Source organism: Hippopotamus amphibius, chromosome 9 (assembly GCF_030028045.1).
Source record: "Hippopotamus amphibius kiboko isolate mHipAmp2 chromosome 9, mHipAmp2.hap2, whole genome shotgun sequence".
NCBI lineage: Eukaryota > Metazoa > Chordata > Mammalia > Artiodactyla > Hippopotamidae > Hippopotamus > Hippopotamus amphibius.
The window spans coordinates 124,473,017-124,495,889 of NC_080194.1; the positions used below are offsets into that span (position 1 = coordinate 124,473,017).

Consider the following 22,873-nt stretch of genomic DNA (forward strand, 5'->3'; position numbering starts at 1 on the left):
TTAGTTTGGTTTGTCATGTTTTAACTGGGTGAACTTGAACTTAACTTCTCTGGATATGCGGTTTCCCCATGCTGGATTTGGATTTAAGGATACTAAATATACCTACCCCATCTGCTTTACAAGATGATCATAGTAGAGGTCAAATTGAAATGGAATGAAGGGTTCGGTTTTTTTCTTTTGTGCTGTTGCTGTTCAGGAAATAATCCTCAATAAACTTTCTAATGAAAATTACTTTTAAATGATAATTTTTGTTATTAACAAGCTTTAAGGTGCTGACCGAACATTTTTTTAAAAAACCAGACAGTGCTGAGTTTTTGCTAGTTTGTGAAGAGGAGGGAAAGGGATCAGAAAGAACTGTGTCAGCAAATGTGACCCTCGGCAAGTAACCTAGCATGACCTGTAGGGTGAGTCAGGCTTCAGGTAGAATTCTGGACCTCCCAAATATACATACCATCATCCCAACCGCTCTGACCACCAGTCTCATTAGTAAAGTATGATTAGTAATAGTAATAACATTTACTGAATGGTTTCTATGGGCTCTGTACTATTTCAAGCATGTTGCATTAAGTCATTTAATCTTCTCAACAACCCCATGAGAGAGGGACTATTAATAACTCCATTTTATGGATGAGGTAACTGAAGCACAGAGAAGTTAAGTCATCTGCCTAGGGCTGCCCAGCGAGTAAGTGGTGGAGCCCAGGGCGAATCCCAAGCACTCTGGCTCCAGAGCCTGTGCTCTTGTCTGTGTTGGACGGCTCCTTCCCTGTGGGGTTATTTCCAGGATTAAATGAAATAAAGCAAGGAGTTTCCTGGCACTCCAGTGGTTAGGACTTGGCACTTTCAGTGCCATGGCCCAGGTTGCTGAACTAAGATCCCACAAGCCATGCAGCTGGCCAAAAAAAGAAAAGAAAAAGAAATAAAGCATATAAAGCACTAGGTGTGGCCTGGCACACAGCTGTTAGAATTACCATATTATCTTAAGGTATAAGAGTGGTAACGTCTATAGGTCTATAGCCCAGTTCCTGGCACAAAGGAGTTCTCTAGAATTTGTTTCCCTTCCCCACTGACATTACAGGAAAACAGAGAACAGGTTCCAGAGTGCAAGCAGACACAGAATATGCTTGCAGACACATTTATGCATGTCATTTTTGTATCCTTCAGATAAGAGGTTGGTGCAGGAGATACCTCAGAACCTACTGAATCCACCTTTGCTGCATTGCTCTACTCTCATTTTTCTTTTTTCTTGTGCTTTTTATACTACCTTTATGGTCTTCTAAAGAAAAATTCAAGTTTCTCTGAATTGGAAAGAGCTTCAGCCTAATGTCACAGAAAGTGGAATTGGCCTGAAATGTTGTCTGAAGGCTCAGACTTTGGGGACCACTGGGATGTCCTTCTCTGGTGGAATCTTCCTGGGTCTCCACCCTGGGTTGGGCACCCAAGTTCACCCCACACACACATCTGCTTTTACAATGCTCACATGATCTGAAATCCACACACTGTTCATGCAGTTACTTCACAACCATGCCCACCTCCCCACCCCAGAGGTACCCATTCCCCATGGACCTTCTCCACACAACACACAATGCACACCCTCTCAGCGCCCCCAGACCCACTCACATCTGCATCTGCTGCCCCACATGCACCCACACACAGACTTCACATGCACGCGTTTGCATGCTCCTTGTACATAGAGCCACCTGTAACCCCCAAGTCTTCAAGGAACGTGTACACACAGCTGTAGACACTCTCTCCATCCACAACGTCCCTCATATCATCAGACTATGTTTAGAATGGTCTTTGCTTTTACTTTCTGCATTTTGCCCTTCTTTTCCCTATCATCTTAATGGCAGACATAACGTGAAGGTAGTAGGATAAGGCTTATGAAACAGCACAATTTTGAACACGCCAGCATATTTATTTTCAGAACAGACCTCACCTACCTTGCCTTTTCCAGGAAAAAGCTCCACGTTCTCCCTGTCATGGGAAAAAACTGGTTGCAGTCACGGGCAGAGCCAGTGACCTTGGTGGGGGGGGGGGGGTGGAGTGGCAGCGGCAGCCTTAGTTAGGGCAGCTTGCTCAGTTGATTAATCTGTGGACTGTGGGTCCCCTAATCAGAAGAAGGGCAAGGGGAGGAGGGCATTGCCCTAAGATCAGCCCCCACCTCAGGCGGCCTTGCACTGAATTCACTGAATCCGGCATCCTCTCCGGCGTGAGCCCATCAGTGCTGGCATGGGTTAGCTCTCACACACCTCTTTTTGCTTATCCCCAACCTCCCACAACACCGCATGGCCTAGTTCTTTTCCTTTTGGGAACATGCTCATGCGGGGACAGTGAAATGTGGCAGGAAAGGCATAGGCTCGGGGAGGCAAGGACCAGTGTGGGCTTCCTCAAAGGCAGGTACCAGCAGGAGGCTGGGACAGGCCACGGGGGCACCGCTCTCTGCAGAAGCCAAGGGGAGGTACCATCCTTACGTTCAGGGCTGACCTCCAGCATCTCCCCCTGAGCCTCAGGTGCCAGGTGGGCAGCTGCGTGGTTGAGGGCACGGACCAAATGCTGTGACCACCTGGGCCACCGCTGTGAGATTTGGGGACAGAAGCTTCAATAACTCCTATTAACGGGCTACTGCCATGGAGGCCAGTGAAAATGACAAATTCAAGGTGCTGAGGAGACAGTATTAGTTCAAGTTTCCACTTGTACAACAGGAAGCATTAGTTTCAGGGCCAGCTAAAGGAACGAGTCACCTTTGACACCAGGAGGCTAGAAGCAGGAGGGACCTTCAGAAGAAGCTAGGAGGGCATCCAAGTCAAGGGTGGGCAATTTATACATTTTCAGTTTATCCCCAAGAAACTTAGAAATTAGCACATGGGGTGAGAGGCAACAAGAGGAGTGAATAGGCAGAGCACAGAGGATTTCTAGGGCAGCGAAACTACTGTGTGTAATGCTACAGAGATGGAAACATACTGTACATTTGTCCAAATCCATAGAAGGTGCAACACCGAGAGTGGACCCTAATGTCAATTCTGGACCACGGCATCACTATGATGTGTCAATGCCGGTTCATCAGTTGTAACAAGTGCACTGTCTGGTGAGGCGTTGATATTGGGGGAGGTTGGCATGGGCTGGGGGAGGGGATATGTGGGAAATCTCTGCCTTCCTCTCAATTTTGCTGTGAACCTAAAACTGCTCTTTAAAAAATTGTCTTAATAAAAATCAGTATACTCTACTAGATAAAGGAAGAAAAAGAGGTTAAACTGGCTGAAGACAATCAGAAAGTACAAGATGTTAAAGAGAGATTGGAACTTTATTGAGACTTTCTCCCTGATGAACTCAGAATGGAAAGAGCACTGGAAAGGTTTCACTTTGGAGAGAAACAGCAACTGTTCAGGCACAAATGTTCACAGATACTCCTCCTGGGGGAATCTCTGGATCCTAAATCCCCCCCTCAGTTCCCCACTACTCCCCACCCCCACCCAAAGAGTCAGAATTGTGCTAGAAATCCACCTCCACAGACTGGGGCACAAAACAGCACTTAAAGCCCCAGCTGGTTGACCAGCCTCCGGGAAGTTAGAGAGAAGGGAAGTCAAAGGGTGAACAGAGGAACAGAAGGAGTAAGAAACAGAAGCTGGACGGAGAAAAGGAAAGGGGTGAAAGATCACTGATGGTGTCAGCTCCCCCTGAAAATATAAATATTGTATGAATGCATTCGTCTCATTCCAGCTGCTTCCCCCAAAGCAGTGGTGACCTCAGCAGCTACGACAATGCCCAGTTCTGCACTTTTTCTTCCCCCTTCTGCACTGGGAGAAACAGATATGCCAAGAGTAGCCAGGGGCAGGAAGGGGCATTAAGGAGCAAAGTGGGAGGGCAGCCTCTTAAGAGCGTAGAGCATGGAGAGATGAGGCCAGGGCTGGTTTCTAATCAGAAGGAAGCAGCTCCCTGGGCTCTGATCACCAGGCTCCTTGGATGTCCCCGACAGACTGTTCTTCTCTGGTTGGCTCTGTCCTTAGAAACAATGTTCTGGAGGTGGTGGGGCCTCTAGTCTTCTTGTGGGAGGCTCCAGGTCCTCCAAAAATCCAAAAGAGACAGCCTCTGATGCAGCACACACTGGAGGGCTAGGCATTCCGAGAAACGGGAATTCCAGAATTGCAGTTCTCCATGTGGGCCTAATCTGATCACCAATTTGCCAATTTGCCTCCACTGCCTAATCCTCAGGACGCCTCTCCCTCTGTCTTATCTTCACTTTCCTTCTGGCCCGGGTGACTCCCTGGTGCCAATGGGTCCTCCTGGTGAGGTCCCCCAAGACCGCTCACTCCCAGGAGGGGCCGGCTCAGTCCTCACTCAGCAGAAAGAGGCCCTCGGGGCAGGCGGGCCGGGTCTCCTGGACTTAGACTCTTCACCCACCCGCGTTCTGTCAAAAGGCTTGTCCCCTCCAGGCTCTTCCCTCTGTCTCCCGCCCCCACTGCCCTCTGCTGGGGTGCACCAGGCAGGCACAACTCACAGCTATCTCCTCCTCTGTGCCCTCGGGCATCAGTTAGCTCCCTAATCTCTCTTGGACAAGGTAATACACACACATTCACACTCATCGGTATGTGAAGGCCAGGCTCCCCTGCCGTGTGCTTGGTGGGTGTCGGCATCAAGTTCAGGTGGGAAACTGAAGGTCAGGCCTGGGTTGCCACCAGCACCAAGGTGTTGGTGCTGGTTCTGACTCTTGGGAAGTTACTCCGAGTTTCGAGTGTCAGCACATCAGGGAATGGAGAAGAAGGGAAAGAAAAAGCCGTGTGATGAAAACCAGGAAGGAACGACCATTCTGCCGAGTGTCTCCACAGAGAAGCTGTGGCAACAGCAAGGAGCAGGCTCTCCACTGTCCCCTCTGAAACCCAAAGCCTTTGGGGTCTGAGTTTTCCAAGACATGCAATAGACAAAGACACACTGCAAACCAATTAACCCTCTGAGCCCTGCCGGGACGTTCACTGAAGTCACTTCCAACAAGTAAATTACCTGAATGCATGGAACAGTCACCCTCCTCTTGGGGCCGAGGAAGAGACTGAGCTTCCCGGCTAGCTTAGAAACAACGCCAGAGAAATGACCTGGGGAGCTCTTGCTCTCTCCCAGCGTTCTGGTATCCGGAACCGTTCCCTACCCCCTTGCAGAAACGGGGGGAGGGCCTAGGGGTAGGCTCAACACCTAGGTTGATTCAGACCCAAGAGACTGTCTCCTGTTGAAGCCAAGCCCAGCTCAGGAGGCAGCAGAGGGCTGGGGGCAAACAGAAGACTGGGTGGGAGGCAGCCGCGTGGACGGAGCAGACAGCCCTACGGAACTCGGAACTCAAGTCTCCTCTAGTTTCCCAGCGATTCAGTGAAAAAGGAATTTCAGCTGCTTTTAGCTCATGTGATGCTCATTAGTTCAGTTTACACTAGAATTTAGCTGCTCTCTGTCCCTCCGTGATGGGACCCAGGAAAAGCAGGTGTGGCCTGACGTGCCTCAATCAGGCCCCTAGTTGAAGCAACAAGACAAGCACGCTATAATTCACAGTTTCCACTCTCCCTCCTCGACCCACCCCTCCCCCCACCACTGGCCTCAATTAACTCCCAAATCTCCAATGCCTAACAACAGTTCCTGCCAGTGTGGCTCAAAGGGTTAATAAACCACGACTTCTCAGACAGTTAGGACACAAGCTCATTCACCGACAGGAGCCCGAGAATGGCAACACGGCAAACTAGGGTTTCCTATAGCGATTCTTTGGGGTTTCTCCACACCCTGTTTTGTCACAGTTGAGAGCACCTGGATTCTTCCCCAGCCCGAGGCTTCCCAGGAGGGTGGGGAGCTCCTGGGTGATGGCCCGCTCGATCTTATCCAGAAAGCAACCTCCCATGTAGGAGCACTGCTGGGACAGGAGCTTGAAACTAGAGATGGGGTTGATGCCAAAGAAGTCCTTATAGGCCTCACGGTTGGGAAGGTCAAATTTGCTGACATTGGTCTTTGCTAGGATGGTCTTGAAGATGTAGAATTTATCAGGGTCTTCCACGATGTCCTTAAAGACCAGCTCCCCATCACTGAAGAAGGTCATTTTGTCCTTGTATGTCTGCAGGTAGCGGTCGACCAGAAGGGCATGAAGGCGGACCCGGATGGCATGCTGGCGGATGAAGGCGATCTTGTTCTCCATCCTGTTCTCAATCACCTGGTTCAGGTCTTCCAGGAGGGAGATCTCTTCCCTGAGAAACAGGTCCCAGTGGGTGTCAGGCTTATAGTCATATGGCCAGAAGGAGCTGACGTACACCCTTGGGGGCTCTGTGACGTTGATGAGCGGGGCCAGGCTCCAGAAGAGGGCCCCGTAGACCCGCATGAGCATCTGCGTGGCCAGGTTGTCGGCTTTGTTCAAGATGATCCTTATCTGGGACTCACGCCCCTTCAGCTGGCGGAAGAGCATCTCCAGCTCCAGACCCACGTCCAGCTTGGTTGGGTCAAAGACGACAAAGATGAGGTCTGCTCTGTCGATGAACCACTGGCACACGTCGTTGAAGGGGTAACCTTGAGGAGAGGGAGCGAGAAGTCAGGCTGGGCAGACCCCACCCCAAGCCCCTCACCCCTTCTTCTAGAACCAGCCCATTCCGTGACTGAAAGGGAATAACGGCATCAGGGAGTTTCTAGGTTTCTAAAGACTGTTAAAGAATTAATTACATGTCTCCTGCTCCTTGTCAACCCTCAGTCAAGGATGGCCTGGGGAATTCCCTGGCAGTCCAGTGGTTAGGTCTCTGAGATTTCACTGCTGAGGCTGAGGGTTCAATCCCTGGTTGGGGAAATAAGATTCCACAAGCTGCATGGCACAGCCGGGGCAGGGGAGGAGGGAGAACAGCCTGATCCTTGTTTTAATCCACAGTGGAATCCAAGGCTCCAGCAAAGCAAAACACTTTTTACAGGTGGAGAGTTTCCTACTGTCTGAAAAGATCTGGGGCAGTGGCAAAGATGTTGAAGGAAAAAAGTCAGGGAATTAGAAGGAATAAAAGAGAAGGTGCATTACTTAGGGGAAAGAAACATGGACCTGCCTTCGGGACCTGAATTTGAGCTCTGCCACTGGCCAGCTGAATATTAAATGCTTCTAAGCCTTAGCATTTTAGCTGCAAAATGACAAGAACAATAACACCTAAGCTGATATGAAGATTACGATGTTGCTATAAACATAGCAAAGCACCAAACTAAAGCTGCCAGCCAGTCACATAGTAGGTGCTCGATAGATTCTAATTCCTTCAATTTATTTCCAAAATGAGAGGACTAAGAATACCTGTCTTGAAATTTCTACAATGATCAATGAATAATGCATAAAATTAGCTGATGCATTATAGGAGTGCAATCAAGATTAATTTATTATTATAATTATTAGTGGTAATATTATTACTAGCTATAAAACAGGGTTCTGGTTATAACCAAAATGAGAGTTATAACCATAAACTGAGATCCACCATCTGGTCATATATTCCTGCAAATGCCCCATTAAGACTCATCTCCGCAGATGGCCCTGCGTCATGGTGACACTCAGTGGCCCACGTTGTAGCCGAGTGCCAGCTGGGCCCCTGCCACCTGAAGGGAAGCAGGGCTTTGGAAAGTCTGAAACAGGCTTCTGCTGAAGTAGGCCTGGTAGAGCAGATACTGAAACTAAGAAGAGTTGAAAGTCAGCTTTAACCCAGACCCAAGTTAGCCAGAGGTCAAGTACATGTGAACTGGGATCCAGTCAGTCCAGGCCCTTGATCACCTGGGCCTCCCAAAGACAGCTCAGCCCCAGCATGGACCTCGAGGAGCCCCTGACGGAGAAGGCCAGGCCTCCCCTTGGGAAGGTTCTGATGGCCTCCAAGCCAGACCAGTTCTTGAGAAGGGAAAAGAATGAGGTATCCCACACCTAAGAGGCACCACAGTGACAACAAAAGCGGCTGGAATCAAAGAACGCATCCTCTGGTCTTGGACATCGCTGGCCTCTCCCCCGTCTGCCTGCCATCCACAATCTTGAATAGTTTTCTAAGACAGAGTCATGCCGTTCAGAAAGAAGTGTTAAATCACCTCGTTCTTGCTGCTTGCGGTTCTCGATGATGCCGGGCGTATCCACGAATGTGACCCGCTCCAGAAGTTTGTGGGGAACCTCGATGCCAATCAGCTTCTCCAGGAAATTCTGGCCAAACTTCTCAAGGGGCGAAAAGGACCGGGCGCTGTCAGCTGCCATAACGATGCCCTCTATGGTCTTCAGCTTGGGCCCATGCATGAGGACCGTGAACTCAGAGGTGGTGGGCTCGGCACCTGCACACACAGGCATGGGGTTGGAAGGAACACAGTCATCTCTGGGGAAGGGACCCAAGGCCAAGGATGTAGAGAAGCAAGGTGTTTCACAGAGGGCTTGCCACAGGCATTGGATACTGTGTTTGCTAAGCTAGTGGCTTTTTTTTTAATTGTGATAAAATATACATAAAATGTACCATTTTTAAGTATACAGTTCAGTGGGATTAAGAACATTCACACTGTTGGGCAACAATTACCACCATCCATCTCCAGAACTTTCATCTTTCCAAACTGAAACTCTGTCCCTCTTAAACACTAACTCCCAGGAATTTCCTGGCGGTCTAGTGGTTGGGACTCAGCATTTCATTGTCAGGGCCCGGGTTCAATCTCTGGTTGGGGAACTAAGATCCTGCAAGCTACACAGTGCAGCCAAAAAAATAAAAATACAACAGCAACAAAAAAGAAAGCACAGGAGAGATTACTGGGGATGGGGTGAGGGGGAGTGGGAATTAGTGTTTATTTATTTTTATTTTTTATTTTTCGGCCATGCCGCGTGGCTTGGGGGTTTTTAATTCCCTGACCAGGGATTGAACCCGGGCCCCAGCAGTGAAAACGCCAAGTCCTAAACACTGGACTACCGGGGAATTACCTCTCCTGCACTTTCTGTCTCTATGAATTTGATGACTCTAGGGACCTCATATTAAGTGAAATTATATGATATTTGTCGTTTTGTGTTTAGCTTATTTCACTTAGCATAACGCAGTCAAGATTCATCCACATTGTGGCACATATCAGAAATTCATTCATTTTCAAGGCTGAATAATATTCCATTGTATGGATGGAACACATGTTTTTTTTTGTTTTTTGTTTTTTTTTTTGCTAGGAAAACTTTTATTTAAAGTTTTTATGTCCCAGGTGGGCCTTGTTCTCCGCCTTTTTGTTTTTCTTTTTGCAGACGCCGCCCTGCTCTCCTCAGCCTCGGGCCTGCCATCTCCTTGAGACCTAACACCATGCCTTCAATGAAGTTGCAGAGTTCTGGTGGAGAGATATTCGAAGTTGATGTTGAAATTGCAAAACAATCTGTGACTATCAAGACCATGTTGGAAGATTTGCGAATGGATGATGGAGGAGAGGATGATCCAGTCCCCTTGCCAAATGTTAATGCAGCAATATTAAAAAAGGTCACTCAGTGGGGCACCCACCACAAGGATGGTCCTCCTCCTCCTGAGGATGATGAGAACAAAGGAAAGCGAACAGATGACACCCCTGATTGGGATCAAGAAATCCTGAAAGTTGATCAAGGAACACTTTTTGAGCTTATATTGGCTGCAAACTACTTAGACATCAAAGGCTTGCTTGATGTTACCTGCAAGACTGTTGCCAATATGATCAAGGGGAAAACTCCTGAGGAGATTTGAAAGACATTCAATATCAAAAATGAATTTACTGAAGAAGAGGAAGCCCAGGTATGCAAAGAGAACCAGTGGTGTGAGGAGAAGTGAAATGTTGTGTCTGACGCTGTAACACTGTAAGGATTGTTCCAGATACTAGTTGCACTGCTTTGTTTATAATTGTTAATATTAGAAAAACAGTCAACAAATGCAGCAGCAAATCAGTTGTATTAGCAGAATGTTGTCCTCATTGCATGGAACACATGTTTTTTATCCATCATCCACTGACGGACATTTGGGCTGTTTCTACTTCTTGGCCATCACGAATAATGCTGCTGTCAACATGGGATTAACTGCTGATTTCTGGCACGTAGTTTTCACTACTATATTGAAGACGGGTATGAATATTTTAATTTTTCTTTTTTTCGTCTGTCAGATTTTATTTTTTTAATTGAAGTAGAGCTGACTTACAATATTATGTTAGATTCAAGTGCATAACAGAGTGATTCGATAGTTTCATACATTACAAAATGATCTTCCTAATAAGTCTAATTACCATCAATCACCACACAAAGTTATTACAGTGTTGTTGACTATATTTCCTGAGCGGTACATGACAGACCCTGAATGTTTTCATGCTTTTTACATATGACACTGAAATACCAACAATCAGATAAGAAGGTCTCACTGTTACCTGTGTAGAGCTGGTAGCGAGTGTTTTCCAGCCCAAGGAGGTAGTTTATCATGGTGGATTTGCCAACACTCCACGGTCCCAGGAACAGCACCATCGGCTTAGACGTGATTTCCCCATCTGTGGGCAGCAGGGATGAGACATGGAGGTGAACTCACAAAGCTCCTCACTGCGGAGGGACAGGATTCTTTCCGCGGCGCCCCAGACAGTCCATCACGAGCTGTGGGATTCTACCCTGGACCAGAGAGCGTGGCACGGTCAGGGGCACATCTCCTGCTCTGTTAGTGCAATGACCCACTTAGAGGACACGGGAAGACAGCATTCGGGCCATGCACAGATCTGCGGCACACCTGCCCCAGAGAGGGAGGGATCAACTGAAGTCAATTCCTCCTGGTTCAGGTCTGGGGGTGAAGTGTTCATAAGAGGGGGAGCAGAGAGCTACCACTCAGGGAAAGGCTGAAACACTGCTATCTGGATTGCTAACCGAACAAAGGACATGGAAGATGCTTATACACTCTTGGATGGTCTGGACTTGGGCACTGCTGATCCCCAGCCTCCCTTCCTCTCAGCTGCATCTTCCAACACCTCTCCTCAGGCTCAGCCCAAGCCTGGCTACAGGGCTGGTCTCAAATATTAGCCTCCAAAGTCCATGACATATTTGCCAGTGTCCGAGACCAAGCACCGACTTGAGAATTCTCAGGTTCTTGTCCCATGTTGAGGAGAACACCCTGCCTGGGCCTCTGCAGTTGGGGTCCCCGAAAAGGAAAAGCAGAATTCTCCAGTGCTTTCAAAACCTCGGGGACAAGGAGAGGGCAGTGACAGGCTTCTTACAGTGCTCCCTTCTTACAGTCCTTCAGCCCTGCACAATTTAGCACCTAAAATTCTCCAGATGTCCTCACCTCCCTGAGCCTGGCAGATAGAACACAACACAGAAGGAGGCACTCCTTTTTTTTTTCTCTCCATTTACTTTTGAAAATTTTAATTGATTTAATTCTTTTGTTCAAAAATCAGAAGTATAAAAAGGTATACAGTGAAAAGTCACCCCTCTCTACCTCCAATCTGTGTAGGACATAACACTCCCCTATGTGTCCACTGAGATATTTTAATGCATGTATGAGACCACAGTCTCTATCTTTTTCATCCAAAGAGGAGTGCAGTACAGTTCCTCTTTGTCCACACCTTGCTTCTCGATGGGCTGGTTTTCTTTATTTCTCTAAGGTGGAACTAAGTCCTACAAGACCTAGATGGTGTCTCGTGAGGGGAGAGCACATATTTATTACCTGAAATTGGTACCAGGCCCTGCCGCTTCCTCCCTGCTGGTAAAGACATTTAAGTGAGTCCTTCGCATTACTAGGTGTCAACCCCTGGCTCAGGGGCAGGAAGGGACAGGCAGGCTGGGGGGCGGGGGTGGCAGACGTCCCTGGCTATAGCTACAGTGATCCTACAAGAAGCCTCTTTTCCCCAGGCCCAGGCCACGCCAAGGGAAACTGGGCCTTCCAGCTCTCTGGAGAGACCACCCAGTGGGCTATCCCGGCTGCTGTTCCCTCTCTCTGCAGCAGGGGGCGGCACTGGCACACACAGGAGGCTGCAGGTGAGGGACCCAGAAGGGAGGTCACTCAGGAGGCTGCCCAGAGACACAGAGGAGCCCTGGCACTGGCGAGAGATGAGGGGAGAGGAGTGGAGCCTGGAAAGTGAGATCAGGGCCCGGGGATGCCCTCCGCACAGAGCATCATCCCCTGGGGAAGCCTGCCAAAGAAGACTGCAAGGGAAGTGTGAAACAGGGAGAAGAAGGAGAAAGTTACTGCTCCTAATTCCAGCTGTGTGGCCTGGGTAGCCCAGCATCTCTCAGGGCCTCTGGTCCACCTTCTGTAAAGCAGGAATAATACAGGCCCTACAACACCCCATCCCCTGTACAGCATCACAAGACAATACAGAAACAGCCAACTAACACAGGAAGAGATGCACAATACCACTCACCATTCAAACGGCAATTAGATGCCATTGTTAATAGGTTTCCAAACAAGTGACACTTAAAACTGGCCTTGCTGCACAGCAACAAGAACTGTTGTTGTGGGTTCATAGAAGACAACCTCCAGCAACTGGGTGACAAGTATCAAAATGCTGAATTCCAGCATTTCTTTAAAAAATGTATCCTACAGGGGTTTCCCTGATGGCGCAGTGGTTAAGAATCTGCCTGCCAATGCAAGGAACACAGGTTCAATCCCTGGTCCGGGAAGATCCCACATGCCGTGGAGCAACTAAGCCCATGCGCCACAACTACTGAGCCTGTACTCTAGAGCCCATGAGCCACAATTACTGAGCCCACATGCCACAGCTACTGAAGGCTGTGCACCTAAAGCCTGTGCTCAGCAACAAGAGAAGCCACCGCAATGAGAAGCCCAAGCACCACAATGAAGAGTAGCCTCCACTTGCCACAACTAGAGAAAGCCCCTGCGCAGAAACGAAGACCCAACGCAGCCAAAATAAATAAATAATAAAATAAATCTTTAAAAAAATGTATCCTATAAATATACTTGAGCAAAATACGTAACAATCATAGCTGTGTTTGTAGCACTTTAAAAACAGAACAGGACTTCCTAGGTGGTGCAGTGGTTAAGAATTCTCCTGCCAATGCAGGGGACAGGGGTTCAAGCCCTGCTCTGAGAAGATACCACATGCAGTGGACCAACTAAGCCCGTGCGCCACAACTATTGAGCCTGTGCTCTAGAACCCATGAGCCACAACTATTGAGCCCACATCCCCAAATACTGAAGCTCACGCGCCTAGAGCCTCTGCTCCGCAGCAAGAGAAGCCATTACAACGGGGAGCCCCGCACACCACAATGAAGAGTAGCCCCCGCTCACAGCAACTAGAGAAAGCCCATGTGCAGCAACGAAGACCCAACACAGCCAATAAATAAATAAAATTAATTAATTAAAAAAAAAACAGAACATGGCAAAACACCCCGTGGTCCATCAGCAGGGTGTGCTATCTACGGTGGTGGGTTTGCAAGGATCAGGAAGAGCAGCTGTGTGATGTGATCCCATGTTTGTAAAACAAATGAAAAGACACACTTGGACATGCTCATGTAAGCAGAGCAATGTCTGGAAGTTTTCACAAGTAACTGTAGCAGCGGGTGTCTCTGGGAGTGGAATTAGGCTGGAAATCAAGAAAGGAATTTTTATTTTTCAATTTATACTCTTCTGCACAGAACGTTTTTGGCAACAAGTATCTTATTTTTATGATTTTGAAAATCAGCTCTTTTTTTTATAAGTTTATTTATTTATTGGCTATGTTGGGTGTTCGTTGCTGCGCACAGGCTTTCTCTACTTGCAGAGAGTGGCGGCTACTCTTTGTTGCGGTGCGCAGGCTTCTCAGTGCGATGGCTTCTCTTGTTGTGGAGCACAGGCTCTAGGTGTGCAGCCTCCAGTAGTTGCGGCGCACTGGCTTACTCGCTCTGTGGCATGTGGGATCTTCCAGGACCCGGGCTTGAACCCATGTCCGCTGCATTGGCAGGTGGATTCTTAACCACTGAGCCACCAGGGAAGTCCCTGAAAATCAACTCTTGAAAGAATCCAAACCCAAGGTAAGTCAACTGGAGAAGTCATAAGCAAGAGGGAAGGATTTCAGGCCAGTTAGCGGACTGAAGACACGACCTATATGTGAATGGGGAGCCCTTGAGGGGTCTTGAGCACAGGAGAGATGGAAGTTGGCATCTCCGTCCTCAGAAACCCAAACAGCCTGCATGAATGTTCACAGATGAAACGCTAACTCTCCGCAAAGCCCTGTGCAAATTAAGTAGCACACCTGCTGGGAAAGGATGGTTCCTGCCACTGAGATCTCCGCCTTCCCGAGAACTCAGGAGAACTGCCCTCGAGGGCTTGGGGGAGTGTGGACAGTCAGAGGGGACGCAAGAAGTACCTGTGATCTCATGCTGCCGAAGCTCGTTGTATTTGTAAGACTGCTCCAGGGGCTTGATGGACGAATGGTAGATCTTTCGAAGCCGCTGCAGCACCACTGGGGGCAAAGAAGGGTGAAGGGCAAGGGTGAGGCGGGGGCTTCACCAGGCGGCTTCACCGCTGTGGATCCGTCTCACTCCCCATTTCGGCTCTGGCCCTGCCTGCTTGGGGGCAGGGGCCGTGCAGCACATCAGAGTTCCTGGGGTAGGAGTGCAGCGGGTGCTGGTGCACATTCCAACCCTCAGAAATCTTTAAACCAGAGACATTTCCACACACACACCCCTGAAAGCCTGAGAGCTTCATTTTTTAACCTAATCCTCTTCTTCCCCTCAACAGTGTGGCCGGAAGCGCAGCCTTGGTCTGCAGCCACCTGAAGGCCCTTTCTGTGGCAGATGGGAACCCCGTCCCCTCGCTGCACCCCCAAACTGTACTCACGCTTGCCTTAGGTTTACAGGGCAAGAAGGTATGGCCACCCTGGCCTCCCACCCTTCACTGCATCCCTGGAGCCCTTAAGAGGATTCAGACATCCCAAGTACCTTCTTGGGGAGAGTGTGGCTCCAGAGAGAATGGGCTCATACGGTGAAGCACAGGGAGGGAGGAACGTGGGGCCACCGAGGATTAGGCTTTCCAGACCCTGCCCGTCAGCTGCCCATCTCCAGCTGTGTGCCAGAGCACAGCCCTGTCCTACCCTGAGCTTTCAGTAGCAGGAGTGAGGGGAGACAGTAAGGAGTCAGGAGACAGTAAGCCCTGCTGATAGCCTTGGGTTACTACGAGAATGAAATGAAATACCGGACACGAAAGGGCTTTATAAACTGTAAAAATCAAAGCCAGTGTGATGAACAACCCTCTGTGGCCAAAACTTGGAGGTGGGCACGTCCCCAGGCGGCAGCACTGGAATTTGCCCTCCATCCTTTCGCTGGTGCTTCTGTTTGGGTCACCTTTCCTCCTCTCCGCTAACCCAGAGCCCCCAGCCCTGGACGCTGCTCACAGAGCCTCCTCCACGAAGCTCCCCATCTCCAGGGCTCTCCTCCTCCCTGAGGTGCCTGCCGGCCTCAGCTGCAGATGCTCTCCCAGGCGCTGCATGGCGATGGCTCTCCCAGCCCAGCCCAGCTCCCCCACCAGACACACACACCCCACCCCACCTCCCTACCCCCCCCCAGCATCCCCACCTCCCCACTCCTGCCTCTGGTTACCAGAGAAATCATCAGTTGGCTTGTCCTCATTCAGCATCAGAGTTTTCTCGATGTGGGAGCGGTCCCTCAGTGGGGCTTCCTCATTCACATCCTCCGCCTCTTCTGGGGAGAGAAGCAGACAGCAGGGTTAGGGCCAAGCTAGGAGGCAGTAGCTCTAGGCTCCCTCCAGTCGGGCAAGGGTGTAAGCAGGTACAGACCAAAGCCTCGCCAGGTTCAACTGCACAGAGCCCTTTTTCTAGGAGGGACTTTTAAAATTCAAACTCAACTTCTCCTAAGTTCCTTGATCCATTTTAGGTATTCAACGAATTTTGAGTGAGCACCTATACACGCCAAGCACGGAGCACTGCATTGTGAATGCTGTGATGCCCCAAACCGACCTAGCTCTGCCCTTGTGGAGTTTCCTACAGTCTGACTGGGAGAGGGGGAGAAATAACCTGGAAAGTAATATAATTACAGACAGTGATGTGACTGTGGAAGAAAAGATTCCAGAAGCCAGGAGGACCTGAGAACTGTGCCTATGAAGTCTTAACAGGGGGAATTGGGAAACTTCCTGAGAGGAGTGATTTATAGGAGTCTGCATTTCAGGGGATTGTTTTGTTTTGTTTTGTTTTGTTTTTGCCATGCCCTCACAGCATGCAGGATCTTAGTTCCTCCACCACGGATCTCACCTGTGCCCCCTGCAGTGGAAGCTCAGAGTCCTAACCACTGGACAGCCAGGGAATTCCCTGCATTTCCAGTCCTAAGAGAACCACTGGCCTGGTCAAGTGCGCATTTTACCAGGAAGAGCTGCTACAGGCAGTCTTGGGGAGCGGAGGCGGGGAATGGGGGGAGGGGGAGAGCACTGCTGCTTTTGACCCAGCAAGAGATGCCCCGTGACAGCCTGAGGCTCCAGGGAGGGGTGCTCACGTTCCTGGGCCTCTAACATCACAGCTTCTATCTGGGGCTGATTGCACAAAGGATTTTAGGTGATAGAAAGAGGATGGACTTAACCTGAGGATCAGGGGAGACCAGTTCCAGGAGGTAAGGAAGAAGAGAAGAATCATTTTGCCTCGGGCAGCACGCTGGAGAGTGATTCTTTCTGAGATCACATCCAGAACTGGGAGGCCAGGGAAAGGGGAGGGGCTTGCTCCCCCAGTTCGAGTTCCTGACAAGTGTGGAAACTAAGTTCTGCAAGGAATCCTGCATTGGAAAGTGAAGACTGACCCCAGTGCCTCCACCCTACAAGCCCGTTCTTGGTCCAGGTTAGTGTACTCAGTGGATGAGGCCATGGTGGGTGCTGGACAACCTCTCTAGGATGCCACACACCTTCAATGTTGCCCAGCAGCTTTGGCCCTGCCCAACCCCCCTTCCTATCCCCCAGCCCTGAGAGCAAGGCTGCTGCTCCTCCAGGTGAATGTCTGAGGGACATTAGTATCACAGCCAGCCGGAGGTTTCTTATCACCATTCTGACATGGCCTAGTCTTCAAGGGGAGACCCCAGGAGCTAGCCCACCAACGTGGTCCCCCAGTGCCCCCTCACACCCACCAGCCTGCCTCCTGGCCTCAAATCCTACCACTATTCCCAACACCCTCCCCCCCCCCCCCCACCCCGTCCTTTGGGTCTGTCTTAAAATGCATTGAGGGATCCTAACCCGTAAGTTTCTGATGGCCTAAGATGTGACTAGGACCTTCTGGGCCCTCCAGGGTGCAGCCTCTCACTGGGTCTCTCCGAAGTGGGGATAAGTGGTTCACGCACAGCCCATAACGCACCTCGAGGGCGGGGCACCCCCATAGGGCCTGCCTCCACCCCAGGAACCCGGGGCCAGCTGGGGGCTCTCCCGCCCTGCGGGTCCCTGCCTGCCCTGCACAGGAGACCTCCGGGAAGACTGCAGCCGCCCGAACGCCCGAGTGCCCGGAGCAGCTCCCCGCTGCCGAGGTGCCCGGAGAATCTCGGGGATCCCCTACCCTGAGGCCCCTCCTCCTTGGGCTCCAGCGCCTCGGCCCCCTCCGGCTCCACGTGAGATGCCTCGGCGCTCGGCCGGGCCCCTTCCTCCCCGCTGCTCGCGCTTCCCGCCGCTTCCTGGGCTCCTTCCCCGGCTTCCTCCCCGGTTTCCTCCTCCGAGGAGCCCCCGGCTTCTTCCGAACTAGCCCGGTTGCCGCTGTCCTCTTCGTCGCCGCTGTCCTCTTCGTCGCCGCTGTCCTCTTCGGATTCTTCTCCCCCCTCTTCTTCGGAGGAGGCCGCGTCCGGGTGCTCCTCAGGCCTCCCCTCTGCGGGGCTGTCCTCCTGCGCGCCCCCCACCTCTGCGCGCGCGTCAGAGGGGGTGCTGGGGCTGGGCTCTCCTTGGTCCCCCGCCCCCTCTGCGGTTTTTGCGTCCACGTCCAAGACTCCGTCTGCCACTTCTGGCTCCTGACCGTGCCCTGGGCTGCCCTCTCCTCCTGTCTCGAGATCCTTGCTGGGAGAGTCCCCTGTGTCTTCAGGCTCTGGGGGCCCTGCTGCTGTTCCCTGCGCGGGGTCGTCCCCTAGCGCCTCCGCGTCTTCCTCGGCGACCGCGCCACTCCCAGCCTGTCTTTCCCCTTCCTGTCCTGGGCCCTCTCCAGAGCTGAGCTCCGGCGCTGCCTCCTCCCCGGCCTTCCACTCTCCTTCTGGGGGAAGGGCGCTCGCTCCTGGCGGGCCCGCGTCTTCCTCCCCGGGCCCCGCAGGTTCCCCGGGGGGAGCAGACTCGGAGGCTGAGGCATTGGAGAGGCTGGCTTCGGGATCAGAGCCCAGGCCGTTGCTGGCGGAGGCTCCGGCGGCTGTCTTCTCCGAGCTCCCAGCCTCCCTGCCATCTGGAGGGTGGAGGAGCAGGTTCGTCTCTCCAGGGGCCGCCTCTGCCTGAAGCGCCCTTTCCTTCTCCTCTAGACTTGCGTCTCCAGCAGAGAAATGATTCTCCAACAAATTGCCAACATCTTCTGTGCCACCCGAAGCGGAAACTTGCAGTTCTAGATGATTAGAATACGATTGGTCAGTTTCAAGGGGTTGGCACGCGCTTTGCTTCTCAAAAGTCTAACTGAGCCTCGCTCCTGTCTCCGGGAGAGCAGTGTGGACCTGCGGGGCGGTGGGGCTCCTCCCTCCCTGGTCTTCGTAACCTCCCTGCGCAGCCGGCGGAGCGGGTGCCATCCTGCCTCGCTCCCGACGCGAGCAGCGGCTCAGAGCGAGCTGCTGGCCCCACCCCGAGCCCCGCCCCTGACCCTGCCTCTGCAGCCTCCCCGTGGAGATGGAAGTTGCGCAAGCCCTTCCAGCCCTTCCTCAACCTTGCGGGCAGGCACGTGCAGCCTGGCTCACCCGGAGATCTTTCCAAGATAGGACAGATGCATGTCCATGCCATCCCTTGTCAGTTCCTAGAGTCATTAACCAGCGTTCTTTTTATATTGCTACCAGCAAAGGAGTGAAAACAGGTGTAGCGCCAGCCAGATCCTCTTAGGTTACTGGGCAAAGCACTTAGGGGATTACTTGTGGCTCTCAACTTTATTAAGTCACACATCCAACTCTGTCCCCTTAAAGGCAGGCATTTGCTGGCCTCTCTACCTTAGATTAGAAGGGACGTGGCCTGAGGAGGAGGAGATACCCAAAACGGGCAGGCCTAGGCTTCCGGGTGGCCTTAGCCAACCCCTCCCAAGGGGATCCCCTTCTAAGGGCTGAGAGCTTTACCGGGAGAGCCAAGGGCACTGGGAGAGCAAAGCAGAGGGCAGGTAAGGGGCCCAGTCTGTGCCAGACACCTCTGTCAAGGGACAAGTGTGATTTATTTGGACAATGGGGTCAGAAGGGAGGGTGGGGCCTAACCTTTCTGCCCCCCCCCACCTAGGTTGGGACCTGTTTTAAGAAGGAGACCCACAGAGGGGGGACATCGCAGGCCCATGGGGATGAGGGGACTGTGGGTGCCCTGCCTCAGAGTAGCTGACACGCCCCCGGGGCTCCCTTGATTCACAGGACTCTTTCTGAGGAAGCAGCATCCCTCCTCCCTGGTGGGTACAGATTCCCCCTCTCTCAGGCCCAGCTCTGCCTCCTGCAAAGAAAAGCCACTTCTTGGGGTACCTACCCCTTCTGCCTCAGGGTACCCACCCCCTTGTTCCCTGAAAGCTCAGGAAGCCTCCCGGGGCCAGGAACAAATATTTTCTCATTAATTCCCACAGACACAATCTGCTATCAAATTCAGAAGGATGGGAAGTTTGGGTGCCTTTTATTATAAAGGAGCCCATATGTTAATATAACACTTCCCCCAATGACCTTCACATTTGTGGCCCCACTCATCTCCCTTATTACTGTCAGCCAGGTTTCACAGCTGAAGGTCTAGACACCAGGCGGCTAGTGGGTGCGTGGAACCCAGAGCTGCCTGCTCCCTGTCCAGGCCTTCCATGCCATGCTGTGTTGAGGGGAGCACAGAGGAACCCCTTCCCACTGGTACCTCGCCCCTCCCTACATGTGCCCACTCTGGCTCTTGGATTACAGGAACCAAGGCTTAATCCTCCCTCTGTTCCCAGGGCTTGGACCCTGCCTGACCCCTAGAAAGTGCTCTGAAGAGGTCCACGGGGAGATTAGGGCACAATAGGAATCCCTGGGCCCTTAGTGGGGGAGCTGGACGTTACTAATTAAAATTTTCTTTCATTACCACCTGAATACCTATAAGTCCTGATTCCTTTGCCTGTGTCTCTATCTGACCCCTCCCCCCATCTCTGGAAAAAGGCAGGAATTTGGTTTAACCCAAGAGATCAACAGGCCTCTGAGCAGCAAGATATACATGGGATACATTTATACAATTATTCAGAGCACCAGGCAAGGCTTGAGCACTTTATGTATAAAACATGAACTTACTTGATCTTACTCAACTTGCTTGCTTCTGTAAAACAAGTCTTACTCATCCCCATTTTACAGATGAGAGGATTAGAATCAGAGGCACTGAATGCCTTGCCCAGCATCACACAGCTAGCAACTGGCTACAGCCATTTAACTCCAGAGCTGCCAAGGAGATTGCCTCACCCTACAGCGAGGTTCTACCCCACCCCCAACCGCACTGCACTTCTCCCCCCGACTCGCTATTCAGTGTGTGGTCCAGGCACCTGGACCAGCATCAGCATCACCTGGGAGACTGGTAGAGATGCAGATTCTCAGGCCCCAGCCCAGAACCACTGAGTCAGAATCTGCATTTTAACAATTCATTTGTTGCACATTATAGTTTGAGAAGCACTAGCTACGTGAGCTCATTACATGCCTCTAAACCAGTGGTTCTTGACACTGGCTGCATATTGAAATCTCCTGGTTCTTGATCCCACTCCTCTCCCCCTCCTCAGAGGTTCCGATCGAGTTAGTCCAGGGTGTAGCCCCAGCATCAGGACTTTAACCAAAAAAAAACCAAAAAATGGAGGGATAATTCTAACATGCAGCCAAAGCTGCAAACCTCTGCTCAGCCAAATAATCCTGACCCCGAGGCTTCTGCTCCTGGCCCCTCTCCACTCATGTGCCCACAGGAGGCTCCCATCCAAACTGGATGGGTCACCAGGGCTTGGCATTTGACCTAGGAATAGCAGTGGTCAAGGCTTCTCCTCTGGGGTATCCAGCCCTTTCCAACAGGCCCTGTCACCCTCTGCTGTTCATGGTGTTGATGATGATGGTGCTGATGGTGGTGGTGATTTTACTGGGCTGAACAGACTCTGGCTCTGACTGCCTGCGGTATTTCTGATATTCTCAAAACACCCTCTGTCCTGGTGGGGGTTGAGAGGGCTGCATCCTCTGAAGGGAGATAAGGACCCCAGACTTTGGGGGTACACATGACCTTCACACTGTTGTGTATTCCCACACCTGGGCCCTGGACAGGAAGTCAAGTGTGCATGTGTGTATACACATTTACATCCATACTCTTCACTGGTTTTTATGACTTAGTACCAAGCTGCCCCTGCCCTTCCGCTCAGCAGTTTGGAGTGAAAAAAAAAAAAAACCTAGGGTGACAACTTCATGCCCTGTGACCTTCCTTCCCAGGCTAAAAGTAACTTCTCTGACAGAGAGTCTCTCAGTGAAACAAGCTGGGCCATTGGGTCCCCAGAGTTCAATCCCCAGGAAGCAGCAGTACCATTGGGCCCAATCTCTCCTTCAGGAGGCAGTCAGAGGCTTCAAGAGCCTCCAGTTAAACTCAGTTCAATTCTGTAAAATCAAACCCAGTGTCTTACCACCCACCCTGACCTCCCTAGCAGCCCCAGAGGAGGGGTGGGGGGCACAGAGGACCCAGGACACACTGACCAGGTTGAGAGCCTGGTAAGATGAGTCTCCATCTATCCCAGGATACGCAGTACCACGCTGTATGTGCTGCTGCCATGGCAGCCACCCAGGCCCTGGACAGGCCTGGATGCTTACATCAGGGTACGTGAATAGCAAGCCCCCAGCTCAGCCCCGGCGATCATGGGAAGAACCCTGAGCCAGACAGGCTGGTACCCCAGGCAAGCATGGCATAAACTGTCTCTGCTTTCTCTCCTGACTCCCCCTCTGCCATCAGCCTTTCTCTGAGGGGTCAGCCTTTCAGCTGTAGCCTCAGCAGGGGGACCCCAGGCTTGGTTCCTCTCTCTCCGCCCTCTACCACCAAACACCAGATTTTTTTCCAGCTCCTAACTCTTCCCAAACACTTTCACATGGACTCGGGTTACTGTGGAGTTGCCAGGGGCCTTGGTAAGTCCACTACAGAGGAGGAAGCTCTGGCCAGGGAGCTTCAGAGTCCTGCCCAAGGTCAGGGGTAGGGTTGGGACAGAGCCCAAGTTCATGGCCCTCAGTCTAGAGTTCTTTCTGCTCCCACAGTGTTTGCAAACCATGTCCCATGAGGTGCTAGTGTTCCATGGAAGGGCTTAAGGGGTGAGGGGAGATGAAAGAGCCGGGGTTCAGCCACCCCCTTGGTACTTCCTGCCCAGCAGCTCTCCTTGGGTCTGTCAGTCCCACTGCCTAAGGCGGGGGGATGACAACCACTCTCCTGCCTCCCCTGCCTTTTCCCTAAAAATCCCTCCTCTTGATCATTTTCTCCAACAGCCCAAGAAGCTCCCCCTCACAGCATCTTTTCACTTTGCTGATCCACATACACCCAGCACGGAGCTAGATGATATCTGACCTTCATGCAGAACTTCATGCCTCCCCAAGGAGCTTCATGTTCTCTTCACCCCTCAGCAGTCCTCTGAGGCAGGGAAAGCAAAGACTGTTAACTTCTCTTGAAAGGAGGGAGCAGACACAACAAAGTCAAGTGCTGGCTCAACAGGCCATCCAGGGCTGGGCTAGCAGTCAGGCCAAGAAACGAAGCCGCGTGCTCTGGACCACGGCGAGTGGCCTCCGAGCCCTACAGGGCTTTCTCAGCACAGATGCCCCGTCTCCAGGGTTGGGTTGGTCAGTGTGAAT

General features: G+C 51.5%; 2 protein-coding genes across 2 annotated transcripts in view; one reads left to right on the top strand and one right to left on the bottom strand.

Moving 5' to 3' along the window:
* Positions 1–3,112: 3,112 nt before the first annotated feature.
* SRL (sarcalumenin) overlaps positions 3,113–22,873 on the bottom strand; it is a 38,055-nt gene continuing 18,294 nt past the window's right edge. Inside the window, exons 2-7 of the mRNA XM_057695515.1 lie at positions 17,437–18,450; positions 15,494–15,595; positions 14,263–14,358; positions 10,345–10,461; positions 8,047–8,280; positions 3,113–6,525 (exon numbers count right to left, since the gene is read on the bottom strand). Coding sequence (XP_057551498.1) covers positions 5,714–6,525; positions 8,047–8,280; positions 10,345–10,461; positions 14,263–14,358; positions 15,494–15,595; positions 17,437–18,450 — 2,375 coding nt within the window. The 3' untranslated portion in view covers positions 3,113–5,713. The remainder of the gene's footprint in view (positions 6,526–8,046; positions 8,281–10,344; positions 10,462–14,262; positions 14,359–15,493; positions 15,596–17,436; positions 18,451–22,873) is intronic.
* Positions 9,176–9,677, top strand: LOC130829229 (S-phase kinase-associated protein 1-like). Its single transcript, XM_057695516.1, has one exon. It carries the CDS (start codon positions 9,270–9,272, stop codon positions 9,675–9,677), a length of 408 nt encoding a protein of 135 aa, XP_057551499.1. The 5' UTR covers positions 9,176–9,269.

Bases quoted from the DNA above. Each gene is read 5' to 3' on its own strand.
- LOC130829229 (XM_057695516.1), top strand. From the start codon at position 9,270: ATGCCTTCAATGAAGTTGCAGAGTTCTGGTGGAGAGATATTCGAAGTT.